General features: G+C 44.5%; 1 protein-coding gene across 5 annotated transcripts in view; it reads right to left on the bottom strand.

The window, feature by feature from the left end:
• Window positions 1-13,523, bottom strand: part of GFRA1 (GDNF family receptor alpha 1) — a 216,104-nt gene that overhangs the window by 151,187 nt on the left and 51,394 nt on the right. For 4 of the 5 annotated variants that reach the window (XM_025881053.2, XM_073904146.1, XM_073904145.1 and 1 more), the window contains exon 5: window positions 4,577-4,591. The exons of the other annotated variant lie outside the window; for it this stretch is intronic. In XM_025881053.2, coding sequence (XP_025736838.1) covers window positions 4,577-4,591 — 15 coding nt within the window. The remainder of the gene's footprint in view (window positions 1-4,576; window positions 4,592-13,523) is intronic. 5 annotated transcript variants of the gene reach the window in all.

Here is a 13,523-nt window from a genome sequence, read left to right as displayed (position 1 = left end):
CAAGCCCACCCCAGTGATTACCAGGCTTGGCTGGGCTGCCAGAAACCAAACTATGATTTATTGTTCTCTTCAAATTAGTAAAAGCAATGCCATCCATTGTGAATTCCGGAGCTGATGCTTCAAAATGGGCTTGTGAGTAGGTTACACTTCTGAAACCACAATTCTTTTAACCTTAATTCCCAGCCACTAGGGAAGGTTCTGCTTTCACCCAACTTCTTTAGACAATGGTCATAACCTATAGTATGGGCTATTTCTGGACCCTATTAACACAAACCCAGTTAAAACTCATCAAGATAGAGCATCAGCAGGAAGCCAAGTTGGGTCAGGAATCTTCCCAACTCTCTCATTTTACAGATGGGAAAACTGAGGCTATAGGACAAAGCAACTGGCCTACCCTGCTGGGAGCCAAACTGAGGTCTCTTGAGCATTTAATGTATATATTAATATGTAATACATATGAAATACATATATATGTATGTTGGAAAGAAGTGGCTCTTTAAAATCTAAAGATAAGTATGGGAGTATTTTAATGATGCCCTTGATGAGCACAATTTGCCAGGCTTAAGGAGAGGAGGTGTAAGTTATGGGCACAATACTCCCCACAGGTGAAGTGAGCAGAAAGTGGGACACTCAGTGGAGCCAAGTTGGCCAGAAATGGGGCTGCAGAGACCCACTAAGGGGAGTGCTTAGGGCCTGAGGCAGGTCCCCATCTCAGCCCAGCCTGAGCCCGCACAGCACTCAGCCCAGGTCCTGGTTTTAACTTCTCACACATTGTTCTTACGCATTTTCACAGCAACCAACGTGGCAATTTTTCATGTAAACAGACCACGCCACTCTTTTGCTTAAAACCCACTGCTGACTTCCTTCCTCCGACCTCCAGACGACACTCCTACCCTCGTCTCATTACTTCATTTCACACAATGCTCCCCCTCTCTTGCGAGCTCCCGCCCCACCAGCTTCCTTCTGATTCTGCAATATTGGTGTGTTCTTGCCTGTTGGGGTTCCTCCACGTCCCCCAATCGCTGGTCCGTCTTGGCATCCTCTCTCCATCCCATCTAAAAAGGCCCTCCTAGCCACCGGCACACCATCCTGTGACCTTTTCTTCACTGCACGCGTCCCTTGGAATTTGCCTTGACTATTTATTGGCATGCCTGGCACCAGTGTTCTGCCAAGCTAGACTGTAAGTTCCATGAGCACTGAGCCCTTGTTGTTTTACCCGTCCCCGTTTCCTCAAGGCCTAGAAAGTGCCTGGCACATATTTGCCGGCTGCAAAATAAACAACTGCACTGTGTTTGAGAGCTAACAACAATTACTTGAGCCGAAAGAAAAATCTCTTTAATAGCGAGACCCCAGCTCCAGGCGAGAACGGAGCGGGAGGAAAGGCTACGCCTCCTCGGGCTTCTGAGTCTATCAGGGACAGCACAGAACACAGAATTAACTCAATGGTAAAGTCTTTATACTGTGCTCGCTTACGCTTTCAAACACCCTGCTGAGTGGCAGCCCTCTGATTTCCAAGCCACTCACTCGGGTTCTGTTCGATTTTAGAATCAAGGTGGAGCCTATGGATGAGTATTCAAAAGGTGCTTCAGTAACTTCAAATGAGGCGTGTGTGTGTATGTGTGTGTGTGGTCCTGACTTCATTATTAAACGATGGATATAAAAGTGCTCTAAAACTCGAGATTCCAGACACGTGTGCACATACAGCATTTTCAACTGCATTTGATGTTGTGAAGAGCAGCTCTATGGCACTTCGGCCTTGCTGAGAGCCATCCAGTAGCGCATGAGCTCTGTGGACAACAGAGAACGTGGATCAATAAGGCTCCTTGAAAAGGTGGCCCCACGGCCCTGGAACTCGGATACACAGAAGGCCCAGCTGCGGGCCCACTGGTCCTCGATGGCCCTCACGCCCTGTGGTCTAACCGCCCCAGCAAGCGGCCTTTGCAGATGAAAGAAAGGAAGCAAGCTCTAAAATGGCACCGGCGCAGGGCAGAAACACGTTGCCATGTGCACACACCACAGACACAGCCAAGAAAGGCCCAGCAGTAGCTGCTGCACTGTCACCTCCTCTAACAAGATTGATCTGTAGTGAAATAAAAGATAATGCAATCCAGGGGAAATAACTGTGGTTTCCTCTGAGAATGTCTGATGTTGTCAGCTTTCAAGGCTACCTCCCTCTTCTGCCTGCCGTGGTGCCCAGCGGCCCAAACACGCAGACAGGCACTCCTCTGGGCAGGCGGGCCTCGCTCACTCACCACCAGAAGCACGCACCAAGAAAGCAGCATCTCCCGCAAGTGCCCCTGGCCACCCGGGGCAAAGCCAAAGCAGGCCCACGGCGGGGTCGGGCAGCCCCAGCCGCAGAGTTCCCACAATATGTGTGGGGATGAATGGACCTCAGTTTCCACCCAGTGGCTTCTGTTCATCTGAAACCACAGAGTTTTCTGGCTGCTTATTTCTAGCACCACCCATGGCCCCCCGTGTTTCAAAGTAATGACACAATTCTGGAACAGAGTTTCGACCACAGAAGACACAGTGGAGTCAGGTTTTGGACTATCCGTAAGACACAGAACCTTTTGTCTTGGTCTGATGTGACCAGCACCATCACCAAAACATCTGAACTGTCTCATTTTACTGGGCATTCATTTCTTTGGCAGAATGGCCGGAAGCAAAGTTAAGAATGGGGCACCACCTGGCGGGTTCTTGGCTCCCATCTCAGAGAATGTGCCTCCTTACGAAATGGCCCTAGAAGGCCAGCACCATGTAAATAATTCCCAAAAGCCAGTTCAGCTCTCTTCATTTGAAATCCTAATAATATGGTACACGGGAGCTGTGGCCCACCATCACGTGGGGCGACGGGCAGCTAGCAGCTTCTGTCTCTGGAAGATGCTCTCAAGTCCCGATAGCCAGTGATTTGCAGATGATTATAACTTTTGCTCTGCATATCATTGCTACTGACAGGCGAATCTCATCAATCAAGTGGCATGACGGATAACAAAAGGAGGCACACTTGACATAGGGAGCCTAATAAGCCATTTTTTTATACCAATCATGACAGTCGTGAACGCTCGCAATCGTTTGAAGAAAAACCAGATCCGTTAGAAGCCTTTTCTCTCCCCGTTCTCCCAGGGCTGTGGCACTCGTGCTCCAGAAAGACTTCCCAAATTCAAGCATTTTGTGTCTCAAAACGAGGAATGCAATGCAGCGCTGGTGGTGCTTGTATTCTAGTTCATGTAAAAAAAAAAAAAAAAAAAAACCTCTTGTCCTCCCAGAGTGTTGCCATGAACCCCCAGTTTGTCAAGGAAGAAAACACATGGAGCAAGGGGGCCCTAACAGCGAGGCTTTCACTACATCAACAGTCACGGCACCTTTTCAATTTTGCTCATCTCTGAGTCTCTAGCCAAATGGAACTTATTACTTATAGCTTGTTGGAATTTATGAATTATTTATAAAAGTAGGTCTATGACTCCAGACTCTTAAAAGACAAACACAACAGTCCCCTCATTGTTACCCACAACTGCGCTTCTATCAGAGAGCAGACAGACATTCTCCACAACACACGCTGCAGGTTTGGGCTGAAATAATCGTGAAAATATCAAGCTTGGGAGATTATCTCTCGGTGGCTATTTATGGGCTGCCTAGATGTATTTTTAAACCGGTGTCTTTTCTTCTAAGCCAGCCTTGGATTCAAGAGAGACATAGCAAACCTGTGCCACGAACGTATTTCCTGGCTTGAATATAGATATGCCCTGCTGATGCTACCCGGTGGTTGCAGACCGTGATTTTATAAAAAAAAAAAAAAGGTGGGGGGGTGAAGAGGTGGCACCCCGTTCACGTGTGCCTGGCAGGTTCAACAAGGCCATACACACAAGTCTCCCTCTGCACAGAGCACAGGCGCTAGCTCTGCATCCTTGGTCAGGACAGAAACACGCATGGGAAGACGCAGTTCAACTTTCCATCTCCAGCTCCCCAGAATGCATGACCTTGGTTGGCAAAATAGGTTAGACACTGCATGCCCTCTCCGGGCTCCATCTCTGTCCCAGGCCCAGCTGGAGGGGTTGCCAGGGACACCTGGGTTGAAGGTATCATGCCATGGTCTTGTCTACACCTCTTCTCAGGACAGCGACATGTTTGGCAGAGCAAAGAAACCCCCACGTGGAGCCGGCATACAGAGCCCTGCCCCAGCAGCAGCTGGCCCTGATACAGGAGCCCCGAGGGATAGGGGTCTTCCAGCTGAACCCCCACCCCAGAAACACCTGCTCCTCACCCATCGCACGAGTCCCAAGCATGCATATGCCCTCATGGGGACCTAGCCATGACTCTCTCCAGTGTACCTGCCCAAACCGTCTAGTCGCCACCCTACCTCCAAGCATGGTCCAGAGGCAGAGGCTGGATGGTGGAGGCCCAGAGAGGCCAATGGCACTTTTGGCCACCTCAGGCTATTGTCCCCATGGTGTCTCCTAAAGCCCCAGTGTGAGTCCACAGAGAATGCAAAGCTCCATAACCCTCTGCACACAGACAATACCCTTGTTCCCAAAAAAGCATGGTCAGTGCAGAAGCAGGCCGGAGACTGCGAACTTACCTTGCTGGAACATATCTGCCAGGAGGGCGGAGAAACAAGGGAGGAGAGCAGGGAGAGAGAGAGGAGAAAAAAATATTAATGATGCTGAGAATGACAATGATGATCTTCACAGCTAACCGATGCTGACTTTGCTGAGCACTCTTGGTGCAATATTTCCTTTAACTCAGAGGTAGTGGTTAAGAGCTCGCGCTCTGGAATGGAATTCCTGGATTTAAATCCTGGCTCAACACTTACTAATGCTGTGGCTTACATTTCCTAAACCACAAATAGATAGAAGTACTGGAAAGATCAAACAAATTATGTCCTATGTTTTAAGAGCTTAGGTCAGTGTCCGGCACGTAGCAAACATAATTTGGTGGTTATTATTAATATTAATATTATTTTTCACAATGACCCTAGAGAGTAGGTTGTATTCTCATCCTTACTAAACAGACTAAGGAAAGTGATATTGGAGAAGATTAGGTCACTCATCCAAGGCCACAGAGGAGTAAGCAATGGACTCGGCATTGAACCCGAATGTCTGATTCCAAAACCCGTCTCCTCACCTACCACTAAGTGTCTGACTGGTTTATAAATAACACAAAAGCAACAACATCACACAGGAGAATAAACAGAGGGAGGGTCTACAAATATACTAAGATTCCTTCCATATTTAAATCACCGAAAAAAAAATTTGTATGAATTTTCCACATCATAACTCACAACTAATAACACCATGTCTTCATATTAATCCTAGGTCAAAGCCTGTTAAAAGGGGAAAAAATTAATTTTTTTTCAACAAATACTGGGGAGGCCATATGCCAAGCACTCTGTCCAGCACTGGGAAATATACATCCAGCAAAAGGCATAAATGAACAAGCAGTCACTAATATCCCTCTAAGGGTAACCACCAGCATGACTTCTAACACCCTACATTCACTTTTTCCTGCTTTTAAACTTAATGTAAATGGACTCATACAGTATGTATTTTTTCTGACTGCCTTTTTTTTTTGTTGCACAGTGATTGTGGGAGTCATCCATGCCCATGTAGCATGTACTAGTAGGTCATTCATTCTCTTTCCCATATAGTATTCCACTATGTGATTATACTGTAATTTATTTTCCCCTTGTAATCCTGATGGACATTTGGAGTGTTTTCAGTGTTTGACAATTAGGAACTGCGATGAGGATGTTCGTATATATCTTTCGGTGAACAGATGTGCATACACCAGGTCCTTTTTGACATCTCTCCTGTGCATTCAGGCTCATCCTGCTTCTACTGCCTCCCAGTCACCCCAAAAGTACTCTTGGCTGCTCCTATTTCTCACTCAGGAACTTGAAGATGGAAGATAGTGCTGGGAGGAATACAGACAGCCCCTCTGAGACATGAACCAGCTCCCGCCCTGTTAATGGGGCTGTACATAGGTACGAAACTTCTGAAAGACAGCTTGACAAGATGTAAGGAAATGTTAAACATACAGTCCTTGACCTAAAAGTACCACTTCCAGGAATTTAATCTACAGAAATAACTAAAGGCACCAAATAATTCTAACACCTTATTCATCACAGCACTGTGTATAACGGCGAAACAATGGATATTGCTTGTTTGTCTACAGGGAATCAAACCACAAATAATGTATCCCACACAATGGGTTATGGTGCCCCCGTTTCAAATGAAGACTTTGATTACTTCTGAATGAAAAAAATCAGACAGCAACATGAAACATGAATCCTGAGCCCACTTATGTGCGCGCACCCATGCCTATATCTCCACGAAGAAAGACAGTCACGGAAATGTTTGCCTTCAGTGATGGAATGTGGGGTCACTTCTTCAAATCTTAGGTAGGCCTTTCTGTATTACTTTAATTTTTTAACAATGGCCATGCTTTTCATCTATGATCTGAATTTTAAAACTTGATTTTCATATTAAAAACTAAATAAGAACTGTATCGTCGACATCCAATTTGCTGCCAGTCGTCAGCTACAACATCAGCTCCTACGAGGTCACAGAGAGTGGAGAGCCCAGGAAAGGCGCACAAGCACCTTTCAAAGATGAAATACGCACCTGGTGGATTAAACAACCTGCAATGACAGAATCCCTGTGGGAACAGTTTTCATTCCGGTGGCGCAGACGAGACCCTTGTGAAGGGTGTCATTCATATGCCATACATATGCTCCCAAGGGCATCCCAGGCCGTGGCTCCGGTATGACAGGGGGCAGGCTCACGATGTCCAGGGAGCTGGCTAAAACACCACCCTCTCCCTCACATTCACAAAAGCTAACTGGGATGTAAATGGACAGAGTGATGCCGTTACAGGACAACTTCAACTCTGCCCTGTGTGTGTGTGTGTGTGTGTGTGTGTGTGTGTGTGTGTGTACTCGATGTACTACTTCCTAACCTCAGTCACTCATTATTGGTACAGGTTTTGACCCAGCAGCGTGTGGATGGCACTCTCCCCCCCATGCCTCCATACTCTCTGGAGACTGTGAGAAGGACCATGTGCAGCTTTCTAAATACACCTGCCACACGAATTTGCTGCCTGGAATGTGCCGTCGGAACCACCCACCCTCTGACCAGCCTGCACACCTGAGGGAGCCCTTCTCCTCAGCCTTCAAATGTCACAGCCGCTGCAAAGTTTTTCAGAGCCTATCCTCACAGAGAGAGGTCACTGTTTCCACCCATGCCCCTAGAGTAACTTGTGCACATTGCAATTACAGCTCATATTGTAGTTAGTTACGTAGACCATGAGCTCCCGAGGGCAAGAGTTGTGTGTTTTAATCATCTTTGTGGGTCCTCACTGCCTGGTGTGCTCCCACACGGGAGGCAAGGAAAAGGGGCTGGTGGGTCTTCGTACTCATCTGCTCCAACCCCCTCACTTTACAGATGAGGACACTGAGTCCCACAGAAGTAGAAGACTTTTCCCAAGGTTACACATGGCACGAAAGACTCAGCTAGGACTACATGAGATTCATTTAACCTTAATGAAGCACACAAGCTCATCCCTATTATTAGCAAAGTACAAATTAGAGATTTATCATTCTCCTCTAATGAGTACAGACAAAAATTTCCAACCTTGAAAACATCAGTGAAATAAGATTAGTCTCTCAAATACGGATCCAGTCTCGACATCCATCCTGGATCCTCACCCTCCTTTCTGTGGCTTTTGACAGGGAGCGCTTCCTTAGAAATTCAGTACTGATTTGAATCACTGGAAAGTATCAGTGGGCAGGGTGGGAGGAACTTCAGGCAGGGATTTAGTGACCTTATTCCTTCCAATTTCACTGTATATTTCATGCTTTAGCAGACAAATCTGCATAGAGTACTATTCATATCTTCTATTCCAAAAAACTCTCTTGATTTTCGTATAAGCTATTTTAGATTTAAGAAAAAAAAGAAATGTTTTTCAGCTTCATTTACATTTTGCACCTTTTTATTCAAATGTAAATTTTAATAAACACTAGTATAAATATTGCAACAATTTGCACATGAGTTATCTTGCAATTTACACTCTAAATTTATGTCTTTGTAGTCTACGGCATATATCATTCCATTCTTGGCATTAGTTAGCTCTTTGCTGTGTACAATAATGACTTCACTTTTCTAGACTGAAACAGCCATGCAGGTTCAGGCTCAAATGACTCATGGACAGAAGAACAAAATATAAGTGAGAATAAGGTAAATCCTGTGCTGTTTGGCTACATTTTACCTACCCCCAAATTCTGGACCTCAGAAGATATTAGTCACAGAAATACTCTTACCATCATGTACTCTGGTGTTTGTGCCCATCATCCCAAACCACAGGGACTCGTCACTCATAAAATCCAAAGGGCCTCAAATTTGAGTGTGATATTCACCTTTCAGTCTAACCAATCACTAGGAATCAGGTGGTAGTCGATCACTTATACCCTCTGAACTTGCAGTTCCTTGTTGATGACCTGGGGATATTTCAATGCCCACACGTTGGTGTTGGGCAGGTTAAGTTAGATAATTTACACAAACATCCTCCCATCAGCTGCTGTGAAGACTCACTCTGAGAGTAAGACTCAGCGCCATCTTTCCTGCTCTCCCAGAAGTGGGAAATCACATAAGCACAGAGCTGGAAGTTGCTAGCACCCACCCAGCCACAGTCAGGTTGAGGCCAAGGGACACCAGTGACACTTGGGCAGAGGAAATAAATTCCTTCAGACAAAGCTCTGCTCACACTCACTTCCCTCAACCCCAACCATTCACGTGAACAAAGAAAGCCTGTTCTCCAGCCCTCCCCCCACCCCCTGGAGCCATTCTGGTCCTATAGATAGATGAAAGGCCGTGTAGAAGTTGGTGACTCAGATGTGGGAAGAAGAAAATAAAAACGAACTCATATTTGTCTTTCTTAGCTTCGATGTCCAGTTTCTCCCATTAGGAATGAGCATCAAGGGTACTTGCCTTCCCCCCGCCCGACAGCTACTGAAAGATTCACACCCCAGAGATCTTTAATGCACTGAGTCCTCCAGAGACAGGGACCATAAAAAGACTAGATTACTTATTATTATTAATAAGTTATGGCAATTAGGCTGGGTGATTCTTAAACGTTGCTGATTAAAAACTTTCTTGAGTGCTACTCATCCACATGGCTAGTGTTTACCTCTATTAAAAATGATTTAACTACACTCTGGGTGAACCCTTCTCTTGTGCCTGGGTTAATAATTAGCAGTGCACCGAGCCACGCGGGTTAAGTGAGCTGGTTCTCCTTTATTTATCTATTGCTTTATTTTATGAGGAGAACTGGATGGCAGTCTTATTGCCCATTCGGTCTGCTAGGAATAATTTACTATTTCAATCCACAGTCCATGGCTATGGTTAGAGAAACCGTCCCTGTTATTACAACATCACACTTAGCCCACACCCCACAGCATTAAAGATATGCCAAACAGTGAAAGTGTGCCTGACTTCCATAAGACTAGGGGAGATAAAGTTACCAGTTCTCAAACAATGTAATCATACTACTCTCTCAATTTTGCTTTCTTTTCTAGGTTAAATTATATATGAGGGGAGTTTAGTTTCTTGAAATTGCATGCACTTAACTCCCATTTAAGAAGTCTCACCTGGGGAGATAGCTGTCTTGTGAGTCCTCCTGTGGTTTGAGCTACAGAAAGAAAATTCTCTTTTAAGTACAAGTGCTTTTACAGTAAAGCACTGTAAATTTTACTGGGACCCAACTAACCAGGGGCAAAGGGAGGGATATAGGGCATAGCTGAAATGAACACTGGTTCACCATTAACCAAAATCAATTTCAAGATCAGTGGAGCTACCCCTCCCCACCAGATTTCAAATCCAGCTAGCTTTACCCATGGATGTGAAGAGCACCTAGAACTCAGTCTGCGTACTGCTGTAAATCTCTGTGAATGAAGTGAATTCTTTCTTTTCTATGTTGAAAAATGGGTACACCAATACCTCCTCTCTTGTCGAATACCAGCACTCCAGAGTAGTTCTGCTTGACATTGACAAAGCCAAGGTCCAGAAATGGCAGCTGGGCTTCCCAAAGAGGGCTGGGCTAACTCCTATTCTCCCAAATGTGATCCAGTGCCATGTTACCACATAATCATGGCCACTGGATCCCTTGACCTAAGACTGGGTCCTAGCCCCTGGCCAGGGGAAACCTCCCGTAGCCTGTGTTCTCATCTAGAAAACAGGGCTGGGAGACATAAGCTTCTTCCCTATGCTGGGGCTATGATGAGGATCAGGTTGGGTAATTTAATCAGAAGAGACACATGGACTTTAGCATCAAATCATAAAAGTTCCAATCTTTGCTAGTTCACCATCCTAGCCATGCTGGGCTAGCTATTTAAAACCTCTGGGGTCTCAGTTTCTTCATTTATAAAATAGAGATAATATAACTTTCTTTTCGAACTCAAAGGGACAACCAAGATGCATGTAAAGCAATTAAGACATAGTAGCTGGTTTATCACACATGTTCAAAAAGTAAAAGTTAATGTTATTGTAATAATAAGCAATAGGACGGCATGTCGAAGAATTCAGGTCTTGAAGTCAGAGCAGGTTCCACATCTGGCTGTGTGACCTTGGGCAAATGACTTTAACCTCCCCAAGCCTTGCATTTCTCATCTGCAACACGCAAATTAACAATAGCTCATTTCTGTGCTACCTCATCAATTTCTGTGGAGATCAAACGAGGTAATGCATATCAAAATGCACAGTAACTAGCACTCAAAAAGATTTCTATAAATTGTGGGATTATTAGTCAACACACATGTATTGATTGCCTACCATCTGAAAAGCCTTCATGACTTGTATAGTACTGTAAAAGTATCAGGGAAAAAAATCCATTAAAATAAAATGATCATTTTAATTCCTTGTCATGTAGCTATGTGCCATTAAGAAACTCTAAAGCCATTTTCAAATATTACCTCATGAATGAATTATTTTTAATCAGAGACCCAATGACATCCTATCTCCAAACACTTGGGATCAAAAGGGTTGTGATTAAAACCCAGAAGCTCCAGAAAACCAGGGCCCGGCCTTTCTCTTTGGCACCACTCACCCTTCTGACTTCGCTTCTCTCTTCTGGACCTGTCATTATCTCTCAAGGCCGCCATGTAAAGGGCTCACCCAGGCCTGCCCTGGGCTCTGATCCATGTTTGAAGCCATGCTCCCAGAGGCCTAGTGTTCAAAGAAGGCAGGGGGCATGGGGCCAGCGGGAATAAGACCCATTCTGTTAGGCGCACTGCAATTCTATGAAGAATTTGCCTTTGAAAAAAATAAAGGGTTTTGCTGCTTGATTAAATAAATGTTAAAGTTTGAACACAACAAACCACTTAAGTGGAGCCCCTTCCTAACCAGGTGCAAGTCTGCTCTCCTGGAGCACGGCCAGAGCGAAGGCTCCTCCAGAGCTCCTGGCGTGGCCTCCATGGCACCACCCAGGGCCATGATTAGTTTCCTGTGTCTCCAAAGCTAGACAGCTCAGGCAGTCGCGTGGCCACATAGCCCATGTCCACGCTCCTCGTTTCCCCCAGGCACCCTCAGGCAGCCCCGGGAGTCATGGTGATCGAGCACTAGCCAGAAGGCCTCACTCCTCAGTCTCCAGCCCTTGATGCCAAACGCTCACCCTTTCTTTCACGCAGGTAGGCCTCGTATCTCCTTCTGCTTTTTCTTCTCTGTCTCACTCTGGGTGCAGGCTAGGGAGAGTTCCCTGGTTTTCCTTGCTCCTGGCCTCTCTTCGTCTTCTATCACGTTAGAAATGAAGACCAATACTTGGCCTGTCATTGGCATACCTCTGAAGGCACATGGCAGTTAGCAAATGTCTTTTAGTATTTGTGAGTAAGAAAAAAAATTGTTTTAAAAGCCCTGAAGTACCTTCCTGCTACATTTTCTAGGGAATGTGTTACCAACATCAATCTTGGGCCGCGTGCTTGTAACACATCAGCCAGCCCTGACTTGGGGAAGCAGTTCAAGAGATGCAAGCTAGGAAGTCCTGAAGATTTTTATGACATGCTATCCCTAGTATATCTCATTCCTAGCACAGAGGGATAAAGCTCTCAACTACTGAAAGAACATAAAAAAATAGATTTAGGAATAATACTTTTTATGATTGCATTCTGTATACTGTGAAAGTTATGTTCAAATCTGCTAGGACTTTATGGAGCTGATAAAGTAAAACAGTATGGCTTCCCAGCTAACAGTGTATTTTATATCCATTTAAAATGTTTTCTCTTAAATTGAATTACTTTTTGAGTAATTATAATAAGACTAATCTGGGCTTAATGAATTCATGTACAAATACTTTAGACTGCATTATTAAAACCTCTATGCTATGAAACTATATTAAACTCAATCCCTCTAGCAACCAGTGTTTTTCTTTGAAAAGAAAAACATACATGACTTTCTCTGAATTCTTTTAAATCAGCTAACTGAGAAATCATAAGAAGCCACGTTAATAGCTCAAACAAAAGAAGAGTTTGGTAAATAATATTGTTCTCATTTCCCTAAATTTACACAATGGGGTATTAATTAGGGGGTCACAGAAAGTGTTTTTATTAAGCATCCACGTATGCAAGGGGCTAAAGATAAAGAGTCAGTCCACCTTCCAGGAGAAACCAGTTTGGCTCTGCCATAAGCCCACTACTGGTTAAAAAAAAAATTACTAAAAATTAGCCTGCAGCAATCAAGCCTTATGTTCTTAAAAGTCTCCAAACACAATGGTCTAAATATCTGGATTCTATTCGCACTAGAGGCAAAGCCACTCAGCTCTGGGATTGGTTCCTCCAGCTACAATCCAGTTTGATCTCTGAGGTCCCTGCTAGTTCTAAAGCATGATGGTTTTAACTTTAAAATTACACACATTATATCAAATGGGCTCTTATTGCATATAGCTTATTCGTCATCTTATCCACATTAAATTACATTCACAGAAAAAAAGAATTTCATTCCCTGCAACTCACATACATCCACAAACACATCCATAATATGGCTGGTGGTTTCAAATTTATCCCAAGATATTATCTCGGTAGTAAAGTCTTTTTCCCATTACAGATAAATTATAAGCCATCTGAAATCTTTAAGGTTCTCATGCCTTCTTCAATCAATTTCTATGCTCCCCACCCAACATACACTTCCTAAAAGACATTCTAGCCATTCTGTTTCCAAGTCGACTGATTTCAGCACCTATGCGTTCCTCAGGTAGATCTGTGAGAGCCAGGCTTTAATTGGATTGGTTGCCCAAATTTCTAAATTCAAATTAGATATTTACAAATGTCCAACAAGATAAGTCTCTCTCTTTGCCAGGTGATCATTACCAGGATAGACAACTTTAAAGTAAACACAAGACGATGGCCATCATAATTATTCTGACGGTTTGGCACAGATTACTATCAGGAGAGCTCCCAGGAGCCAGAGACAAAGTCTGAGTCCAGAGAAGCTGTCCCCAGCATCAAGCATTGCTGACTGGAATGATTTGGGGAATGAATATGTTTT

This window comes from Callorhinus ursinus, unplaced genomic scaffold (genome assembly GCF_003265705.2).
Source record: "Callorhinus ursinus isolate GAN/ISIS: 27379988/994484 unplaced genomic scaffold, GSC_fseal_2.0 scaffold20, whole genome shotgun sequence".
Taxonomy (NCBI): Eukaryota; Metazoa; Chordata; class Mammalia; order Carnivora; family Otariidae; genus Callorhinus; species Callorhinus ursinus.
This window is presented reverse-complemented; position numbering and strand designations above follow the sequence as displayed.